This window comes from Triticum dicoccoides, chromosome 6B (genome assembly GCF_002162155.2).
Source record: "Triticum dicoccoides isolate Atlit2015 ecotype Zavitan chromosome 6B, WEW_v2.0, whole genome shotgun sequence".
NCBI lineage: Eukaryota > Viridiplantae > Streptophyta > Magnoliopsida > Poales > Poaceae > Triticum > Triticum dicoccoides.
The window spans coordinates 81,711,306-81,733,673 of NC_041391.1; the positions used below are offsets into that span (position 1 = coordinate 81,711,306).

Consider the following 22,368-nt stretch of genomic DNA (forward strand, 5'->3'; position numbering starts at 1 on the left):
AATAGGAGTTCAAGACGAGCTCAATTGTGTTGTGTAGGTCATAAACAGATGCATAAAGGTTATTTTTTTAATATAGAGCACAAATAGATATTATTTGAGGTGATTTATTCATTTCTTAGTTCCATCATTAGCATGTCCACAAAAGGATCCAGTGTAGAAAACTAAGCGTGTTGAGGTTTAATTCATATAAGAATGTGTCGGAATGGAAATATGAAAATGTGTATGTATGAACAAGCTCAGATCCATTTCTCATGTTTATATTTTTTTAATCATGGGCTAAAGATCAAATGCTACCATGCAGCACCACAGTTGGGTAGTTTCGACATCTTCAGATACGAATGTGTATGCAGGCGAATATGACATTTCCCGTGCGAGATCAAATGACTTGAGCATTACATTGGTTCAACTGTCCCTCTCATCAAGTATTATGTTTGCGAGATGAACAAGACTTTCATGACTCCTGTACAGAGGAGCCAATGCCAAGGTCAATTCTCACTTCTGCATTTTTAGTATTGTACTAGATCAAATATATAATGACCAATAGATAGTGAGTTTCTTCTGATGGTGCACCAAAATACAGTCAATTGTTGGTGATTAGGAATTTATTTAGGATGCGTTGGGGCATTTTCCCCTCTTACTGTGACTGTTTAGATCAGTTAAACATGGAGGTTTTAGGTTTATGTGTGCGGTAAATACAATGAGTCCATTGCAATTGGGCGTTGTCCTGTTGAGTAGTACTACTTAAGCTGTCTGATTATTTAGGGACACACATAATATCTTCAGAATTGGTTGTAGCATGAATCTTGTTGTTAACATGGATGCACAGAGCCAAATTATATAAGATGAACATGTTGTATATATGTATGTTTTTTATAATGATCAGATCCAACCTTTGCACTTGCTTTGCCTGTTGTAGTTTGCTTAGTAAAAAATAATGTGTTCAAGGTCTTTTGATGCTCGTTCTTCATCTAAAGGCTACTTTACAAGCCATATTTGGTGTTCTATTTTCTTATTTATGTAATAGGATTTTAGTGCAGATTGTCATGGGACAGCTAAAACAAAAAATCTTTAAACCTTTCCTGGGCATTATAATTGAAAAGTAACCTAAAATCCTTAATTTCATCAAGCTTGCTATCTAAAAAATGCTTAGCACTATTGCTAATATAGCATCCTACGGGTGCTTAAGGATCTACTTATGAATCAGCTGCATTTTCCAATAGGCCAGCTCCTAATCTACAGCTGCATTTTCCTTGCAGTATCGTCTATCTGTGCATCCAAGCACCCCAAGCTTTTCCTCGCGCGATGACATCAGGCGCACGGAGGGAGCTCTTCTCCGTCGATGTGGTGAACAACGACCGTGATCTCCGTTCCACGGCGTCACCGGCTAGCAAGGTAGACCCCATTTGCTTGGTTGACTCTAAAGCATGCCTGCGCTAGATTTGTTCGAGATTTATGCAATTGGGCCTGTCGTTGATCTATGAATATTAACCTAATGAATTTATTAAACGATCTAAATACCACCTATTCATAGATTAACTTGTGCCACCGTTGATTTTTTACTTATTGTGTCATTCTTATTTTTGAGGCTGGCCTGGCACATTCTGTTTCCAAATATATTATATTAATAGTTTGGCGTCTCATTAACTGACGAGATGGTCAGGCCAAAGGCTGTGCTTAGTGTCGTTCTTGGTAACGTTGGTCTGCTTGATGCAAAATACAAGCACTACAGGAACTACATCGGTGTAATCGTCTTTTTCTGGCCGTTCCTGGCGCACTGTTTAATTAGTCACCTTGCCTCTCTTGCACTTAACATTGTTTAATTAGACTTCTCACTATGATTATCCAGGACTGCTTGGCCTCTTGTTTTGATTAGCCTATCATTAAAGTTGGAAACACCAGAATTGACGCTTGCGCATGAGTGCGTACAGGCTGTCCTTGGGATTTTCTTCTTTGCAAACTCGATTGATTGTTGATACGGTTTCCTAGGCTATTGTTCTTTGTACAATACATGAAGCGATCTGCTCATGTGTGTGACTTAGTCTGATTATTAGGCTTTAAAATTTCTGCTGGTTTATCTTATAATTCATGGTAGCATTTGATTTTTTTATCAATTACCATGTCTCAGTTGTAGAACAGGACAGTAAGAGTCTAATAAAACTCTTGCACAACAAAGATTGCCATCCTTTAGTTACCCAGACCTTTGTTTTCGTGGTATAAAACCCACGGTTGTCAACTTTTTCTTTTTGAAACGGACTGCTGTCAACTTTAGTACTCTGGAAAATCCTATAACTATTTTGAAATTTCCTATGACACAGGCCGAGACAAGCATCGTAAGGATCCAGTTAGAATGATGACTGATATCCTGTTAGAGCATCTTGGGCTTCACAAGGCCATCTGAGACTCGGGCTCAATGAGAACACGATGAGGTACATGGAGAACTCCAGAAACACTATAGTGAAGGATCTAAACTATGACAGGCTGAGCAGAATGCAGAAAGACTTTTGCTTATCTGAGACTCGGGATCGATGAGGCATTTGACATGATAAACAAGTGCCAAAGGTTACTTGTATGATCTGAGATACATGAGCTCCTTCTCAGATCAGCTTCATAATGTGATAGCACATGGCTTTCCTCCTACCCGTGCCGTGGATACATTGACAAACATGACCCTTATGAATATTGAAGTGGTGGCACATAACCTTAAGAGCAGAAGCAATCATCTGTAGAAGAGGCTGCATGCCATAAAAAGACAGTCTTTAGGCGCAACAGCATGAGGTGTTTGCACCAATTGATTTCTTCACACCAACGCCATGGCGTTGATCATCTATGGACATCACAGAACTCTGGCAAGTACGAGATGATATATGATGCCACCAGCTCCTGTGATGTACCGTGTAAACTACTGTGTGATCTCCCTCTCCTTTTGTGAACACGTCCCCTTCGGCACGTCTATTCATACTTTTGCACTCAATATTTATGTGTATGAACATTGCATCCTTTAATTTACCCTGTATATGAACATTACATCCTTCAAATGTGTTGTACTATATTTTGGTATCCATGGATGATGTCTTGCTTCGATTACATATGAATGTTTCTTCTTTCTTTTATTTTGTTATCCTGATTGAATACGTACGCTAAGCCTAACTTGCTACTAACTTTACCATTACTTGCTTGGGCACATCGTTGGGACCGGCACCCTCGCGCCAAGGCGCGTTGCCGATCTAGTCCTACTAGGAGTAGAGTCCTAGCAGGACTCCCCCCTCCCTTGGCGCGCCCCTGGTGGCCGGCCTCCTCCTCCCTCCTTTATATACGGCCCCAAAGGCACAACATTGTCTTAGCTTTGTGCGGAGCCCCTCTCCACCGTTTACTCCTCCGATAGTATCATCATAGTGCTTAGGTGAAGCCCTGCGCGGATCACATCATCAACACCATCATCACACCGTCGTGCTGACGAAACTCTCCCTCAACCCTCTACTGGATCAAGAGTTCAAGGGACGTCATCGAGCTGAACATGTGTTGAACTCGGAGGTGTCGTACGTTTGGTGCAAGATCGGTTGGATTGCGAAGACGTTCGACTACATCAACCGCGTTAACTAAAGCTTCCGCTTTCAGTCTATGAGGGTACGTGGACACTCTCTCCCCCTCTCGTTGCTATGCATCTCCTAGATAGATCTTGCGTGATCGTAGGAAACTTTTTGAAATTGTATGCTTCGTTCCCCAACAGTGGCATCCGAGCCAGGTTTATCATAGATGTTTTGCATGAGTAGAACATAAAGAGTTATGGGCGATTATAGTCATACTGCTTACCACCAACGTCTTACTTTGATTTGGCAGTATTGTTGGATGAAGTGGCCCAGACCGACATTACATGACCGCGTTCATGAGACTGGTTCTACCGACGTGCTTTGCACATAAGTGGCTGACGGGTGTCTGTTTCTCCAACTTTAGTCGAATCAAGTTTGACTACGGCCGGTCCTTGTTGAAGGTTAAAACGGCAGACTTGACGAAAAATCATTGTGGTTTTGATGTGTAGGTAAGAACGGTTCTTGCTAGAAGCCCATAGCAGCCACGTAAAACTTGCAACAACAAAGTAGAGGACGCCTAACTTGTTTTTGCAGGGCTTGTTGTGATGTGATATGGTCAAGACATGATGTGATATAAATTGTTGTATGAGATGATCATGTTTTGTAACAAAGTTATCGGAAACTGGCAGGAGCCATATGGTTGTCGCTTTATTGTATGAAATACAGTCACCATGTATTTGCTTTACTTTATCACTAAGTGGTAGCGATAGTCATAGAAGCAATAGTTGGCAAGACAACAACGATGCTACGATGGAGATCAAGGTGTCAAGCTGGTGACAATGGAGATCATAACGATGCTTTGGAGATGGAGAGCAAAGGCACAAGATGATGATGGCCATATCATGTCACATATTTTGATTGCATGTGATGTTTATCCTTTATGCATCTTATCTTGCTTACAACGTCGGTAGCATTATAAGATGATTCCTTACTACACTGAGACCGAAAGGTCGAACGTGAATCATATAGTAGATATGATCAACATAGAGATGTTCACCATTGAAAACTACTCCATCTCACGTGATGATCGGACATGGTTTAGTTGATATAGATCACGTGATCATTTAGATGACTAGAGGGATGTCTATGTAAGTGGGAGTTTTTTAGTAATATGATTAATTGAACTTTAGTTTATCATGAACTTAGTCTTGATAGTATTTGCAAATTATGTTGTAGATCAATAGCTCGTGTTGTAGCTTCCCTATGTTTTTTGATGTGTTCCTAGAGAAAACTAAGTTGAAAGATGATAGTAGCAACGATGCAGACTGGGTCCATGATCTGAGGTTTATCCTCATTGCTGCACATAAGAATTATGTCCTTGATGCACCGCTAGGTGACAGACCTATTGCAGGAGCAGATGCAGACGTTATGAACGTTTGACTAGCTCAATATGATGACTACTTGATAGTTTAGTGCAGCATGCTTAACGGCTTAGAACCGGGACTTCAAAAACGTTTTGAAACGCCACGGAGCATATGAGATGTTTCAAGAGCTGAAATTGGTATTTCAGACTCATGCCCGTGTCGAAAAGTACAAGACCCCTGACAAGTACTTCGCCTAAAAGGATGGAGGAGAATAGCTCAGCTAGTGAGCATGTGCTCAGAATGTCTGGGTACTACAATCACTTGAATCAAGTGGGAGTTAATCTTCCAGATAAGATAGTGATTGACAGAGTTCTCTAGTCACCATCACCAAGTTACTGTAACTTTGTGATGAACTAGAATATGCAAGGGATGACAAAAGCGATTCCCGAGCTCTACGTGATGCTGAAATCAACGAAGGTAGAAATCAAGACAAAAAAAACAAGTGTTGATGATTAAACAAGATCACTGGTTTCAAAAAAAGGGCAAAGAGAAAGAAAGGAAACTTCAAGAAGAATGGCAAGCAAGTTGTCACTCCCGTGAAGAAGCCCAAAGCTGGACCTAAGCCTGAAACTAAGTGCTTCTACTGCACAGGAAATGGTAACCGGAAGCGAAGTTACCTCAAATATTTGATGGATAAGAAGGACGACAAAGTGAACAAAGGTATATTTGATATACATGTTATTGATGTGTACCTTACTAGTGCTCGTAGTAACCCCTGGGTATTTGATACTTGTTTGGTTGCTAAGATTAGTAACTCGAAACAAGAGTTGCGGAATAAAGAGACTAGTTGAGGGTGAAGTGACGATGTATATGTTGGAAGTGGTTCCAAAATTGATATGATCATCATCGCACACACCCTATACTTTCGGGATTAGAGTTGAACCTAAATAAATGTTATTTCGTGTTTGCGTTAAAGCATGAATATGATTAGATCATATTTATTGCAATACGGTTATTCATTTAAGACAGGAAATAATATACTTACATGAATAAAACCTTTGTATGGTCATACACCCAATGTTGATGGTTTATTGAATCTCGATCGTAGTGATACACATATTCATAATATTGATGCCAAAAGATACAAAGTTGATAATGATAGTGCAACAAACTTGTGGCACTGCCGTTTAGGTCATATTGATGTAAAGCACATGAAGAAACTCAATGTTGATGGGCTTTTAGAATCACTTAATTATGAATCATTTGATACTTGCGAACCGTGCCTTTCGGGCAAGATGACTAAAACTCCGTTCTCCGAAACAATAGAACAAGCTAATGACTTATTGAAAATAATACATACCGATGTATGCGGTCCGATGAGTGTTGAGGCTCGTGGCAGGTATCATTATTTTCTGACATCCACAGATGATTTGAGCAGATATGGGTGTATCGACTTAATGAAACACAAGTCTGAAACATTTGAAAAGTTCAAAGAATTTCAGAGTGAAGTGGAGAATCATTGTAACAAGAAAATAAAGTTTCAACGATCTAATCGTGGAGGTGAATATTTGAGTTACGAGTTTGGTCTTCATTTAAAACAATGTGGAATAGTTTCACAGCTTACGCCACCTGGAACACCACAGCGTAATGGTGTGTCCAAACGTCGTAACCGCACTTTATTAGATATGGTGCGATCTATGATGTCTCTTACCGATTTACCACTATCGGTTTGGGATTATGCATTAGAGACAGCTGCATTCACGTTAAACAGGGCACCATCAAAATCCGTTGAGACGACACCGTATGAACTGTGGTTTGGCAACAAACCTAAGTTGTTGTTTCTTAAAGTTTGGGGCTGCGATGCTTACGTGAAAAAAGCTTCAACCTGATAAGCAAGCCCAAATACGAGAAATGTGCCTTCATAGGATACCCAAAAGAAACGGTTGGGTACACCTTCTATCACAGATCCGAAGGCAAGTTATTCGTTGCTAAGAATGGATCCTTTCTAGAGAAGAAGTTTCTCTCGAAAGAAGTGAGTGGAAGAAAAGTAGAACTTGATGAGGTAATTGTACCTTCTCCCGAATTGGAAAGTAGTTCATCACAGAAATCAGTTCCAATGATTCCTACACCAATTAGTGACAAAGCTAATGATGATGATCATGAAACTTCAGATCAAGTTACTACCGAACCTCATAGCTCTTCCAGAGTACGGTCCGCACCAAAGTGGTACGGTAATCCTATTCTAGAAGTCATGTTACTAGACCATGATGAACTACGAACTATAAGGAAGCGGTGATGAGCCCAGATTCTGTGAAATGGCTTGAGGCCATGAAATCTGAGATGAGATCCATGTATGAGAACGAAGTGTGGACTTTGGTGGACTTGCCCAATGATCGGCAAGCCATAGAAAATAAATGGATCTTCAAGAGGAAGATGGATGCTAACAGTATTGTTACTATCTACAAAGCTCGACTTGTCGTAAAAGGTTTTCGACAAGTTCAAGGTGTTGACTACAATGAGATTTTCTCAACTGTAGCGATGCTTAAATCCATCTGAATCATGTTAGCAATTGCCATATTTTATGAAATCTACCAAATGAATGTCAAAAACTGCATTCCTTAAATGGATTTCTTAAAGAAGAGTTGTATATGATGCAACCAGAAGGTTTTGTCGATCCTAAAGGTACTAACAAGGTGTGCAAGCTCCAGCGATCCATTTACGGACTGGTGCAAGCATCTCGGAGTTGGAATATACGCTTTGATGAGTTGATCAAAGCATATAGTTATACAGACTTGCGTTGAAGCCTGTATTTACAAGAAAGTGAGTGTGAGTACTACAACCTTTCTGATAAGTATATGTGAATGACATATTGTTGACCGGAAATGATGTATAATTTTCTGGATAGCATAAAGGAGAGTTTGAAAGGAGATTTTCAAAGAAAGACCTCGGTGAAGCTGTTTACATATTGCACATCAAGATCTATAGAGATAGATCAAGACGCTTGATAAGATTTTTCAATGAGTACATACCCTGACAAGATTTTGAAAGAGTAAAAATGGATCAACCAAAGAAGGAGTTCTTGCCTGTATTACAAGGTGTAAAGTTGAGTAAGACCCAAAGCCCGACCACGGTAGAAGATAGAAAGAGAATGAAAGTCATTCCCTATGCCTCAGTCATAGGTTCTATAAAGTATGTCATGCTATGTACCAGACCAGTTGTGTGCCTTGCTATGAGTTTGGCAAGGGGGTATGATAGTGATCCAGGAGTGCATCACTGTATAGCGATCAAAGTTATCTTTAGTTACCTAAGAGTACTAAGGAAGTATTTCTCGGTTATGGAGGTGATAAAGAGTTCGTCGTAAAGAGTTACGTCGATGTAAGCTTTACACCAATCCAGATGACTCTGAGTCTCAATCTAGATACATATTGAAAGTGGGAGCACTTAGCTAGAGTAGCTCCTTGCAAAGCATTGCGGACATAGAAAATTTGCAAAATACATACGGCTCTGAATTTAGCAGACCCGTTGACTAACTTCTCTCAAAAGCAAAATATGATCACACCTTAGTACTCTTTGGGTGTTAATCACATAGTGATGTGAACTAGATTATTGACTCTAGTAAACCCTTTGGTTGTTGGTCACATGGCGATGTGAACTATGGGTGTTAATCACATACAGATGTGAACTATTGATGTTAAATCACATAGCGATGTGAACTAGATTATTGACTCTAGTGCAAGTGGGAGACTGAAGAAAATATGCCCTGAGACAATAATAAAGTTGTTATTTATATTTCCTTATATCATGATAAATGTTTATTATTCATGCTAGAATTGTATTAACCGGAAACTTAGTACATGTGTGAATACATAGACAAAACTTAGTGTCCCTAGTATGCCTCTACTTAACTAGCTCGTTAATCAAAGATGGTTGTGTTTCCTGACCACAGACATGTGTTGTCATTTGATGAACGGGATCACATCATTAGAGAATGATGTGATGGACAAGACCCATCCGTTAGCTTAGCATAATGATCGTTAAGTTTTATTGTTATTGCTTTCTTCATGACTTATACATGTTCCTCTGACTATGAGATTATGCAACTCACGAATACCGGAGGAACACCTTGTATGCTATCAAACGTCACAACGTAACTGGGTGATTATGAAGATGCTCTACAGGTGTCTCCGAAGGTGTTTATTGGGTTGGCATAGATCGAGATTAGGATTTGTCACTCTGTGTATCAGATAGGTATCTCTGGGCCCTCTCGGTAATGATTATCGCTATAAGCCTTGCAAGCAATGTGACTAATGATTTAGTTGCGGGATGAAGCATTACGGAACAAATAAAGAGACTTGCCGATAACGAGATTGAACTAGGTATGATGATACCGACGATCGAATCTCGGGCAAGTAACATACCGATGACAAAGGGAACAACGTATGTTGTTGTGCGGTTTGACCGATAAAGATCTTCGTAGAATATGTAGGAGCCAATATGAGCATCCAGGTTCCGCTATTGGTTATTGATCGGAGATGTGTCTCAATCATGTCTACATAGTTCTCGAACCCGTAGGGTCCGCACGCTTAACGTTCGATGACAATTTGTATTATGAGTTACGTGTTTTTGATTACCGAAGTTTGTTCGGAGTCCCGGATGAGATCACGGACATGACGAGGAGTCTCGAAATGGTCGAGAGGTAAATATTGATATATTGGAAGGTGGTATTCGAACACCGGATGGGTTCCGGAGTGTATCAGGTACAAACCGAAGTACCGAAAGGGTTACCGGAACCCCCCGGTGGAAGATATGGGCCATGGGAGGGAGGCTAACATCCGTAAGGACTAGGGGAAGGGAGGTGCCACCCCCCCTTCCCTTCTCCTACTCCCTCTCCTTCCCCCTTTTCGCCTCCGTAAGAAGGAAAAAAAGAGGGGGGCCGAATCCTACTAGGAGTGGAGTCCTAGTAGGACTCCCCCCTCCCTTGGCGCGCCCTTGGTGGCCGGCCTCCTCCCTCCTTTATATACGGGGGCAGGGGGCACCCCAAAGGCACAACGTTGTCTTAGCCATGTGCGGTGCCCCCCTCCACCGTTTACTCCTCCGATAGTATCATCGTAGTGCTAGGCAAAGCCCTGCGCGGATCACATCATCAACACCGTCATCACGCCATCGTGCTGACAAAACTCTCCCTCGACCCTCTGCTGGATCAAGAGTTCGAGGGACGTCATCGAGCTGAACATGTGCTGAACTCGGAGGTGCCATATGTTCGGTGCTAGATCGGTTGGATTGTGAAGACGTTTGACTACATCAGCCACGTTAACTAACGCTTCCGCTTTCGGTCTACGAGCGTACGTGGACACACTCTCCCCATCTCGTTGTTATGCATCTCCTAGATAGATCTTGCGTGATTGTAGGAAATTTTTTGAAATTGTATGCTACGTTCCCCAACAATATGTCGATGATATTATTATCACAGGGGATGACAAAGAACAAATAGCAAGACTGAAAGAGTGTTTCGGTAAGGCCTTTTAAGTCAAAGATCTGGGCCGACTCAAATACTTCTTGGGCATAGAAGTGGCCATGTCTGCGAAGGGGATTGCGGTATCCCAGATGAAGTATGCTTTAGATCTCCTAAGCGATGTAGGGATGCTAGGATGTCGAGCAGCATCAACTCCAATTGATCAAAACCACAAAATGACAGCTCAATCAGGAGAGCCGGTGAATAAGGAGAGATATCAAAGATTAGTTGGGAGGTTGTTGTACTTGTGTCATACACGACCAGACATTGCATTTGTAGTATGTGTTGTGAGCAGATACATGCATGAGCCTAGAAGTGGACATCTCGAGGCGGTACATAGAATCTTGAGATACTTGAAAGGTACTCCTAGGAAAGGACTGTTGTTCAAGAGTTATGGACACCTTGTTGTAGATGGTTATTGTGATGTTGATTGGGCTAGCTGCCTAGACGACAGGAGATCAACTTTAGGCTATTGTGTCTTTGTAGGAGCAAACCTAGTATCTTGGAGAAGCAAGAAACAACCTGTTGTTTCCAAATCAACTACAAAGGCTGAATACAGAGCCATGTCTAAGGGACTGAGTGAGATGCTATGGACCAAAAATTTATGAGAAGAATTGAAGATATTGAAGACTAGTTGTATGAATGTGTGGTGTGATAACAAATCAGCAATCAACATAGCACAAAATCCAGTGCAGCATGATAGAACCAAGCATGTGGAAATAGACAGATTCTTCATCAAAGAAAAGATTGACACTAGGTTCATCAAGATTGAGCATGTGAGTTCTAAGCAATAGATTGTAGACTGTTTGACCAAAGGATTGGGAACTAAAGAATGCAATCTAACGTGTGACAAGATAGGAATGATAGATACCTATCACCCCTCTAGAGGGTGAGTGTTGGATGAGGGGCTCATGGCCCATGCATTGCTGGCCCAAGTGGCCCAGGCCCATGGTGGCTATCTAACCTACGGGAGAGGAGCTCGTCCAAGCTCTGTGTCTCAGAGCCACCACACGCACGAGAGACATTGCAACTGCTGCTCCTGGTATGCACCTCCTCAAATCCAACACTCTCCAATGATGACTGCCATGTATTGCAGATTACATTGTTTAACTAAAGAGTCAACAATGGCAGGTTCCATATCCATTTGGAGGTAATAGGGTTGGTAAATTCCTAAAGGTCCAAGTATAGTATCATTTGACTTGGTATGAAGGATGGCAGATTCCTAACAATCATCACACGGGTTGTAAAGATACTCTTTGATGACCAGACAATATATATTGATGGACAGGTCGTTAAAGCTATGTCAGGGCCACCGTAAATGTCCAAGGGGATTTGCTTGACCACATTATCAACTCACTATCCAGAGAAGGGGGGTCGAGAGGTAGTTACAATCTCAGAAATATTAAATAACCTGTGGGGGTTGGCCGAGACAGACACTATGTTACCCAATGTTTTCCAGATGATAGATGCATTGACTTCATCATCATTGGTTGAGGATCCCTGACGGTCGGCAAGAGATGGAATGAGATTTCTTCGGTAGGCTTTATTGGCCACCACATGATAGACTTTTGAGTTTTCATTTCTGAAGCGAACTCATCTGATAGTGCAGCTACTTTTCTAGTAGGGCTTGATGTGATTTCTATTTTTAATGATTCCTCTAATGTTGCTTTTTATAGCTGACATAAGCCTTTGTTCTTCAAGTCCATTGATAAGGGTGATGACTAAGTTCCAATTTGCAATCAAATATGAGAGGTGGAAATTTAAATATTTCTGCTCCGGATTTGAAAGGATCGTCTAATGTTTTAGAAATTAGAAGAGATGTGCCTATAAGCATGAAATGAAATTTAAAAACCTACACATATTCGTATTTATTTATTGTTTTCTGAAAAATGAAAGCATAAAACCATCACGTAGTAGTTCTCACTTTGGATTTAGATCCCATATGTAAAATTCAGTTACAAACTGAAGGTGACTACAATGAGAATATTATAAGTTGATACATTCTCGAAATTGTATTTGTAAGTTTTGGTTTTAATGTTTTCCATGTTTTCAATCTCAAATAACTTGTGAGGACGAGCAGAAGCAAATTTTATAGACACTGAAAATAATCAGATTTATCAAGTAAGATCATTAAAATCTATTTCCTTGAGAAGATTATTGTATTTTATTAGATATTCTTGTCACGCTTACCATGGATTATTTGTTTCCTTATTTATCAAGTGGCAGATGACCACACTAGCCCCTTAATGGTATTGGATAAAAACCTTGATTAATGTGGACTCTTCGATCATACAATTGACAGTCCATAACTCAAGAAAATATCAACAACTAAAAAAATATTATAGCAAGATGAAATATGTGAGAAAGAGTGACAAACAAAGATATGTTAATAAAATATTGAAGCAAACTGCCTACAAGGCTGAGATTGTTCAATAATTGCAAGTGAGCACTAGGTATTATAACAATCCAATGAACAACAATGTGGAATGGCAATTTATATAGGCCCAAGCTAATAGACGAAGTTCAAAGCCAAATGTTCAGTTATTGTTGGGTATCAATTCATTGTGTAAAGGGTATAACATAGAAATCATACTTGGACCTCATCGATTCGTAGCCACAAAAATAGAAAATGGAATGTTGCAACCAGTAAAAATAAACAGAAATTATCAATGAAGCAAAAGAAGGGGAATTATTTCATTCTGCTACTATTTTAAGATAAGCTTACTTACTCGTTAATACATCACAATAGCATATCCATCTGACCAATCATCTTATGTATTGCGCAAAAGTTCAGCTCCATCATGTCCACCACCAATGCCCGTGCCTGCAACCATTATGTATCTCATATTCAGAAACATTTGAACTGCAGCCATGCACTAATACTACCAGTCATATCAAATGATACAAGGGGGCATCAATGAGATATTTGGATAAACTCACATATGTAATTTGAGAAAACACTCAGGTTTGATACATCATGGCGAGTAGATAAACAAAAACCCATCAACTATCAAATAAATAGAATATTCTCAGAACAATATATACTCACTGGTGCAATGAAAATGAAGAATATGCACAGAGACTATTAGCTGACCTGAAGTGAGAAGTTACCTAATATTATGCTTAAGCTCGCCCCATGCCATAGCAGATAAAATAAAATATACCCATACTAAATTACTAATAAACTCTATCAATAAAAGGGATCATGACTATTCATATATTTAAATATAGTTAACCAGTAAAGATGAAATAAACCCAATTTATTATTGTTCTACCTTGCCACTGGCCGAGCAAGTGCTTTTAAAACAACAAACCAAATCGTTATTGTGGATTTTAAGATTAGCAATGCCAATAATAACACTGCTGAATGAATGAAAGCATCAAAATGTGCCAACTGATCTACCTATTTGACATTTCATTTGGTTCAAGGTAGGGTTTTTTTTTCATGTAGTTGTCTTCAGTTGCCAGCCGTTATCTATCTCATCTTGAAAAGTATCTGCACTGCAGCTATACACTAATACTAGCATTGTACAGTTCTTGAATATGCCAATAGGCAGCCAACAATAAAATTTAGTTTGATTAGTATACAAAGAACTGCTGACCTTTTTGACATGTTCTTATTCTAGGATTACAAGAGAGTAAACAGATAATGAATTTGACACCGCTGACTCAAACCATACAATTCCATAACAAGAGCATGCGAATAGCAAAAGAAAACAGCAATGCTAAATTTTATTTTGTGTTTTGACAAAGGAGATGCTCAACCGGTTTCAACTAAGGGCACTCAAAATCACGATAGAGTAGAATCACATCTCCAGAAAAGCAGAACTGGTTAGCTACAGTACAAATATATTATTGCCAAATCATAACCATCACATAGAACGCCACCACACAAACATCCAAAAAGAAGACTCCATCGCTATATGTTGAGAAGATCATCCAGCAGCAAAAAGAAATGATTTATATGTATCTACTTCAACTTGTTAGCTTAACGCGAAAGGATGTGAATAACATTCAATCAACCAATTACAGATGTTATCTTTTAATACCTACAGTGTAAAGGCATATATTACCTGCAGCATAGACACTTTCGAACGGATGATAGTGAGTCATGAAGTTGGGTTTAAAAACTTTCTTGAACTGCAGTGACTCAAGCTGGATTGTGAAGAGGTTGGTGTGTGTCCGTAGGAACACCACATTATTGTATTCAGCAAACCCTTGTAGAATCAGGGACTCCCCATCTTCTGTATTCAGGGAAAGTAACTTGTCCAGTTCAACAGTTTTTCCCAGAACCCATGAAGCAACGCCATCAGAATCAGTCTCCATCTTCCATAACTGGGCACTGAAATTTGACAAAAAGAGAATGCCAAGGCCACCACCATCTGCCCGCATAACCTGGAATTGGTAGATGTTTTTCTTGAGAATATCCACTGGCACCGGTTTCACAGCTAGGATCTGCCTCTCCAAATCAAACTCAAGGATGCCATCCAAAATTTCAGCTGTTGCTGATCTATCATTGAACAACCAGTAAAGGGAATGACCAACTAGCACACCCATAGTAAAGTCCATACGACTCTTGGTGGGAAGTTTGGATGGTAGTGGTGTTGAGATGCGATCGCCCCATCCTCCAGTCTCCGACGAGTAAACACGGGCGATGACCCTTGTATGCTGCTGCTCGTCTGTCTCTGTGGTTACCAACACCACCTGGAAGTGTAGGATGTCTCCGGTGGCGCGAAACACCGCCCCGCTGAACCGGGCCGACTCCATATCGAACTCCGGGGGAACGGCAAGGCGGTGCTGGTCGACGTTGAAGGGGTCCGACACCAGGAGCAGCTTCCGCGAAAGGTGGAAGACGAGTAGGAGGCCATGGCGGGATCCCAAGGGCATGAAGATGCCGCCCCAATCTTTGCCGTCTGGGCACAAGGAGAAGCGGCCATCCGGGACACGATTGGGGGGATCCATTGTAGGTACGAAGTGCAAGGGGTCGAAGAAACCGAGGAGAGGAGGGTTGCCGCGGTGGTGGAGCCGGAAGCGGCGGGAGAAGCCGGGGTCGGAGACAAGACCGAGCCAGCGCTTGGAGACGAGGGAGGCGCGAGGGAGGGAGGACGGATCTGGTGGGAGGCGGAGGAGGATCTCGGAGAGAAGGTTGTCATCGTCCAGCGGCGGCACCGGCGGCGGCGAGCGTGGGCGGCGGCGGCTCATCTCGTCACAGCTCATGTGGGGAATGGTGTTGGATTGTGGTGGAGTGACCTACTCCTTGTTTTTCTTTTTCGGGAGAGAGAGAGCCCACGAGAACTCAAGTAAAAGAAGGCCCACTACACACAACCAGCATACCCAGATTTTTTCTTTCTTTCTTTTATGATTGATTTTCTTACGCAGTTTCAAAATTATTTATCAACTACTGTACAGAACAACTCCCCTAAAAATGTGCACATAACCATTCAATGGCAATCAAGAAAAAAATTAGGGTACCCTAGACCTGCATAGCCACGTCATCACAAAGTCGACACACCGAAAGTCCTACGTGGTCTCCCCTACCCGTGCGGCTAGGGTTTCTATCCTCTCTGGTGACTCCCACGCCAGCGAGTCTTCGATCGGATCAGTATTCCATCCCGTCGCGGGGGATCGCTGATCGCGCTACTCCGTGTCACCCAGCATTGGTGGCGATGGATCGTCCGACCCAGGATGCCCAGTCGTGAACTAGCGGGGGTGTCGGCATCGCTAGGGTTCCTGATCTGGGTGATTTTCTTGAGCAACTCAACCTAGAAGATGAAGTGTTCGATGATCTTGTAATTGATGAGGATGACCCTGCAATCAACGAGAGTGTGAGATGGTTGGCCCTTGCAAGGGTTCACACGGACAAAATCGTTCAACCATACTGCCTTCTACAAGGACATGCGGGCGGCGTGGAATTCGGCGCAGCCAGTTAGGTTTCGGCCGGTCGGCCCGAAGCTGTTTGTGGTGCAGGCGGCGTGCTTAGGAGATTGGGAACGGATGCTAGAGCAGGGTCCTTGGCTGTTCAGGAACATGTTGGTGTTACTGTGCCCATACGATGGATTCACCAAACCTGAAGAGATGCCTATGGTGTTCATGCCGATCTGGCTCCAAATCCACAAGATACCGGATGGCTTTTGCAAGAAGAGCATTGTCGAGCATCTGCTCAGAAACTCAGGTGATATTCTGGAGATGAGGCTGAGCGGGAACACACGTGGTGACTACATCAGAATTAGGGTTCGTCATGATATCCGGCTACCGCTAACTAAGTTTGTCAGCATTGTGAGAGGAAAGGAACGCCAGGTTTTCTTGGTGCGATATGAGAAATTGGCATGTTTCTGTAGTGTTTGTGGTCTTATTGGCCATGACTGCAAAGAGTGTGGGCCTGGAATACATGAGGAGAAGGACAAGAAGTTTGGGGCCTGGCTGTATGTAGATGGTCTGAATAAGTCGCATTACAATGATGCTGGTGGCCGGGAAGGGGGTCTCAGGAATCCTCCATCTCAGCCGCAACAGATGAGATCCCCAAGGAAGGAGGTTGACCCGGAGGTAAGGGACTGAAGGAAATATGCCCTAGAGGCAATAATAAAGTTATTATTTATTTCCTTATTTCATGATAAATGTTTATTATTCATGCTAGAATTGTATTAACCAGAAATATAATACATGTGTGAATACATAGACAAACTGAGTGTCACTAGTATGTCTTTACTTGACTAGCTCATTAATCAAAGATGGTTATGTTTCCTAGCCATGGACAAAGAGTTGTCATTTGATTAACGGGATCACATCATTAGGAGAATGATGTGATTGACTTGACCCATTTTGTTAGCCTAGCACTTGATCGTTTAGTATGTTGCTATTGCTTTCTTCATGACTTATACAAAGTTCCTACAACTATGAGATTATGCAACTCCCGTTTACCGGAGGAACACTTTGTGTGCTACCAAACGTCACAACGTAACTGGGTGATTATAAATGAGCTCTACAGGTGTCTCCAAAGGTACATGTTGAGTTGGCGTATTTCGAGATTAGGATTTGTCACTCCGATTGTCGGAGAGGTATCTCTGGGCCCTCTCGGTAATGCACGTCACTTAAGCCTTGCAAGCATTGCAACTAATGAGTTAGTTGTGAGATGATGTATTACGGAACGAGTAAAGAGACTTGCCGGTAACGAGATTGAACTAGGTATTGAGATACGAACGATCGAATCTCGGGCAAGTAACATACCAATGACAAAGGGAACAATGTATGTTGTTATGCGGTTTGACCGATAAAGATCTTCGCAGAATATGTGGGAACCAATATGAGCATCCAGGTTCCGCTATTGGTTATTGACCGTAAACGTGTTTCGGTCATGTCTACATTGTTCTCGAACCCGTAGGGTCCGCACGCTTAAGGTTTCGATGACAATTATATTATTAGTTTATGAGTTTTGATGTACCGAAGGAGTTCGGAGTCCCGGATGAGATCGGGGACATGACGAGGAGTCTCGAAATGGTCGAGACGTAAAGATCGATATATTGGACGACTATAGTCGGAGTTCGGAAAGGTTCCGAGTGATTCGAGTATTTTTCGGAGTACCCGAGAGTTACAGGAATTCGCTAGGGAGTATATGAGCTTTATTGGGCCATACGGGAATAGAGGAGAGAGGCCAAAAGGAAGGAGGCCTGCGCCCCCCCTCTTGTCCGAATTGGACAAGGGGCGCATCCCCCTTTTCCTTCTTCCTCTCCCCCTCTTTCCCCTTCTCCTACTCCAACATGTAAGGAGGGAGTCCTACTCCCGGTGGGAGTAGGACTCGCCTTGGCGCGCCTCCTCCCTAGGCCGGCCGCCTCCCCCCCTTGCTCCTTTATATACGGGGGCAGGGGGCACCCCAGAGACACAACAACAATTGATCCCTTGGATCTCTTAGCTGTGTGCGGTGCCCCTCTCCACCATAGTCCACCTCGATAATATCGTAGCGGTGCTTAGGCGAAGCCCTGCGACGGTAGAACATCAAGATCGTCACCACGCCGTCGTGCTGACAGAACTCTCCCTCAACACTCGGCTGGATCGGAGTTCAAGGGACGTCATCGAGCTAAACGTGTGCTAGAACTCGGAGGTGTCGTAGTTTCGGTGCTTGATCGGTCGGGCCGTGAAGACATACGACTACATCAACCGCGTTATTATAACGCTTCCGCTTTCGGTCTACGAGGGTACGTGGACACACTCTCCCCTCTCGTTGCTATGCATCACCATGATCTTGCGTGTGCGTAGGAAATTTTTTAAAATTACTACGTTCCCCAACAGTGGTATCAGAGCCTGGTTTTATGCGTACATGTTATATGCACGAGTAGAACACAAGTGAGTTATGGGCGATACAAGTCATACTGCTTACCAGCATGTCATACTTTGGTTTCAGCGGTATTGTTGGATGAAGCGGCCCAGACCGACATTACGTGTACGCTTACGCGAGACTGGTTTTACCGTCGTGCTTCGCACACAGGTGACTAGAGGGTGTCTGTTTCTCCAATTTTAGTTGAACCGAGTGTGGCTACGCCCGGTCCTTGCGAAGGTTAAAACAACACTAACTTGACGAACTATCGTTATGGTTTTGATGCGTAGGTAAGAACGGTTCTTGCTCAGCCCGTAGCAGCCACGTAAAATTTGTAACAACAAAGTAGAGGACGTCTAACTTGTTTTTGCAGGGCATGTTGTGATGTGATATGGTCAAGACGTGATGCTATATTTTATTGTATGATATGATCATGTTTTGTAACCGAAGTTATTGAAGGAAATATGCCCTAGAGGCAATACTAAAGTTATTATTTATTTCCTCATATCATGATAAATGTTTATTATTCATGCTAGAATTGTATTATCCGGAAACATGATACATGTGTGAATACATAGACAAACATAATGTCACTAGTATGCCTCTACTTGACTAGTTCATTAATCAAAGATGGTTATGTTTCCTAACCATAGACATGTGTTGTCATTTGATTAACGGGATCACATCATTAGGAGAATGATGTGATTGACTTGAGCCATTCTGTTAGCCTAGCACTTGATCATTTAGTATGTTGCTATTGCTTTCTTCATGACTTATACAAAGTTCCTACAACTTGAGATTATGCAACTCCCTTTTACTAGAGGAACACCTTGTGTGCTACCAAACGTCACAACGTAACTGGGTGATTATAAAGGTGCTCTACAGGTGTATCCAAAGGTACATGTTGGGTTGGCGTAATTCGAGATTAGGTTTTGTCACTCCAATTGTCGGAGAGGTATCTTTGGGCCCTCTCGGTAATACACATCACTTAAGCCTTGCAAGCATTGTAACTAATGAGTTAGTTACGGAACGATGTATTACAGAACGAGTAAAGAGACTTGCCGGCGACGAGATTGAACTAGGTATTGGATACCGACAATCGAATCTCGGGCAAGTAACATACCGATGACAAAGGGAACAACGTATGTTGTTATGTGGTTTGACCGATAAAGATCTTCGTAGAATATGTAGGAGCCAATATGAACATCCAGGTTCCACTATTGGTTATTGACCGGAAACAGTTCTAGGTCATGTATACATAGTTCTCGAACCCGTAGGGTCCGCACGCTTAAGGTTTCGATGACAGTTATATTATGAGTTTATGCGTTTTGATGTACCGAAGGAGTTCGGAGTCCCGGATGAGATCAGGGACATGACGAGGAGTCTCGAAATGGTCGAGACGTAAAGATCGGTATATTGGACGACTATATTCGGAGTTCGGAAAGGTTCCGAGTGATTCGGGTATTTTTTGGAGTACCGGAGAGTTACGGGAATTCGTCGGGGAGTATATGGGCCTTATTGGGCCATACGGGAATAGAGGAGAGAGGCCAAAAGGAAGGAGGTCTGCGCCCCCCTCTGGTCCGAATTGGACAAGGGGCGCAGCCCCCCTTTCCTTCTTCCTCTCCCCCTCTTTCCCCTTCTCCTACTCCAACAAGGGAGGTGGAATCCTACTAGGACTAGGGAGTCCTAGTAGGACTCCACACTTGGCGCGCCCCCTCCTAGGGCCGGCCTCCTACCCCTTGCTCCTTTATATACAGGGGCAGGGGGGCACCCCATGACACACAAGTTGATCTACGGATCGTTCCTTAGCCGTGTGCGGTGCCCCCCTCCACCATATTCCACCTCGGTCATATCGTCGTGGAGTTTAGGCGAAGCCCTGCTCCGGTAGAACATCATCATCGTCACCACGCCGTCGTGCTGACAGAACTCATCCCCGACGCTTTGCTGGATTGGAGCCCGGGGAACGTCATCGAGCTGAATGTGTGCTGAACACGGAGGTGCCGTACGTTCGGTGCTTGGATCGGTCGAATCGTGAAGACGTACGACTACATCAACCGCGTTGTCATAACGCTTCCACTTACGGTCTACGAGGGTATGTGGACAACACTCTCCCCTCTCGTTGCTATGCCATCACCATGATCTTGCGTGTGCGTAGGAAATTTTTTGAAATTACTATGTTCCCCAACAGTGGCATCCGAGCCTAGTTTTTATGCGTTGATGTTATATGCACGAGTAGAACACAAGTGAGTTGTGGGCGATACAAGTCATACTGCTTACCAGCATGTCATACTTTGGTTCGATGGTATTGTTGGATGAAGCGGCCCGGACCGACATTATGCGTACGCTTACGCAAGACTGGTTCTACCGACGTGCTTTGCACACAGGTGGCTAGCGGGTGTCAGTTTCTCCAACTTTAGTTGAACCAAGTGTGGCTACGCCCGGTCCTTGCGAAGGTTAAAACAGCACCAACTTGACAAACTATCGTTGTGGTTTTGATGCGTAGGTAAGAACGGTTCTTGCTCAGCCCGTAGCAGCCACGTAAAACTTGCAACAACAAAGTAAAGGACGTCTAACTTGTTTTTGCAGGGCATGTTATGATGTGATATGGTCAAGACGTGATGAGATATAAGTTGTTGTATGAGATGATCATGTTTTGTTGAAGTTATCGGCAACTGGCAGAAGCTCTATGGTTGTCTCTTTGTTGCATAAGATGCAAGTGCCATATAATTGCTTTACTTTATCGCTATGCGATAGCAATAGTTGCAAGAGCAATAGTTGGCGAGACGACCATGTGACGGCACATTGATATAGATCAAGATGATGAAGATCATGGTGTCGTGCCGGTGACAATAGAGATCATGACAGTACTTTGGAGATGGAGATCAAAGGCGCAAGATGATCATGGCCATATCATGTCACATATTTTGATTGCATATGATGTTTATCTGTTATACATCTTATTTTGTTTTGTTTGACGGTAGCATTATTAGATGATCTCTCACTAATTATCAAGAAGTGTTCTCCCTGAGTATGCACCATTGCCAAAGTTCGTCGTGCCCAGACACCACGTGATGATCGGGTGTGATAAGCTCTACGTCCATCTACAACGGGTGCAAGCCAGTTTTGCACACGCAGAATATTCAGGTTATACTTGACGAGCCTAGCATATGCAGATATGGCCTCGGAACACAGAGACCGAAAGGTCGAGTGTGAATCATATAGTAGATATGATCAACATAGTGATGTTCACCATTGAAAACTAGTCCATCTCACGTGATGATCGGTTATGGTTTAGTTGATTTGGATCACGTAATCACTTAGATAACTAGAGAGATATCTATCTAAGTGGGAGTTCTTAAGTAATATGATTAATTGAACTTAAATTTATCATGAACTTAGTACCTGGTAGTATTTTGCAAATTATGTTGTAGATCAATAGCTTGCGTTGTTGCTTTCATATATTTATTTTGATATGTTCCTGGAGAAAATTGTGTTGAAAGATGTTAGTAGCAATGATGCGGATTGGATCCGTGATCTGAGGTTTATCCTCATTGCCGCACAGAAGAATTATGTTCTTGATGCACCGCTAGGTGACAGACCTATTGCAGGAGCAGATGCAGACGTTATGAACGTTTGGCTAGCTCAATATGATGACTA

At 42.5% G+C, this 22,368-nt stretch overlaps 1 protein-coding gene across 1 annotated transcript in view; it reads right to left on the reverse strand.

Moving 5' to 3' along the window:
- The window catches only part of LOC119324619 (F-box protein At5g03970-like), a 26,877-nt gene extending 11,257 nt beyond the window's left edge, over nt 1-15,620 (reverse strand). Inside the window, exons 1-2 of the mRNA XM_037598392.1 lie at nt 14,477-15,620; nt 13,133-13,227 (exon numbers count right to left, since the gene is read on the reverse strand). Of these exons, the coding sequence (XP_037454289.1) occupies nt 13,175-13,227; nt 14,477-15,620 (1,197 nt within the window). The 3' untranslated portion in view covers nt 13,133-13,174. The remainder of the gene's footprint in view (nt 1-13,132; nt 13,228-14,476) is intronic.
- Nucleotides 15,621-22,368: the final 6,748 nt, after the last annotated feature.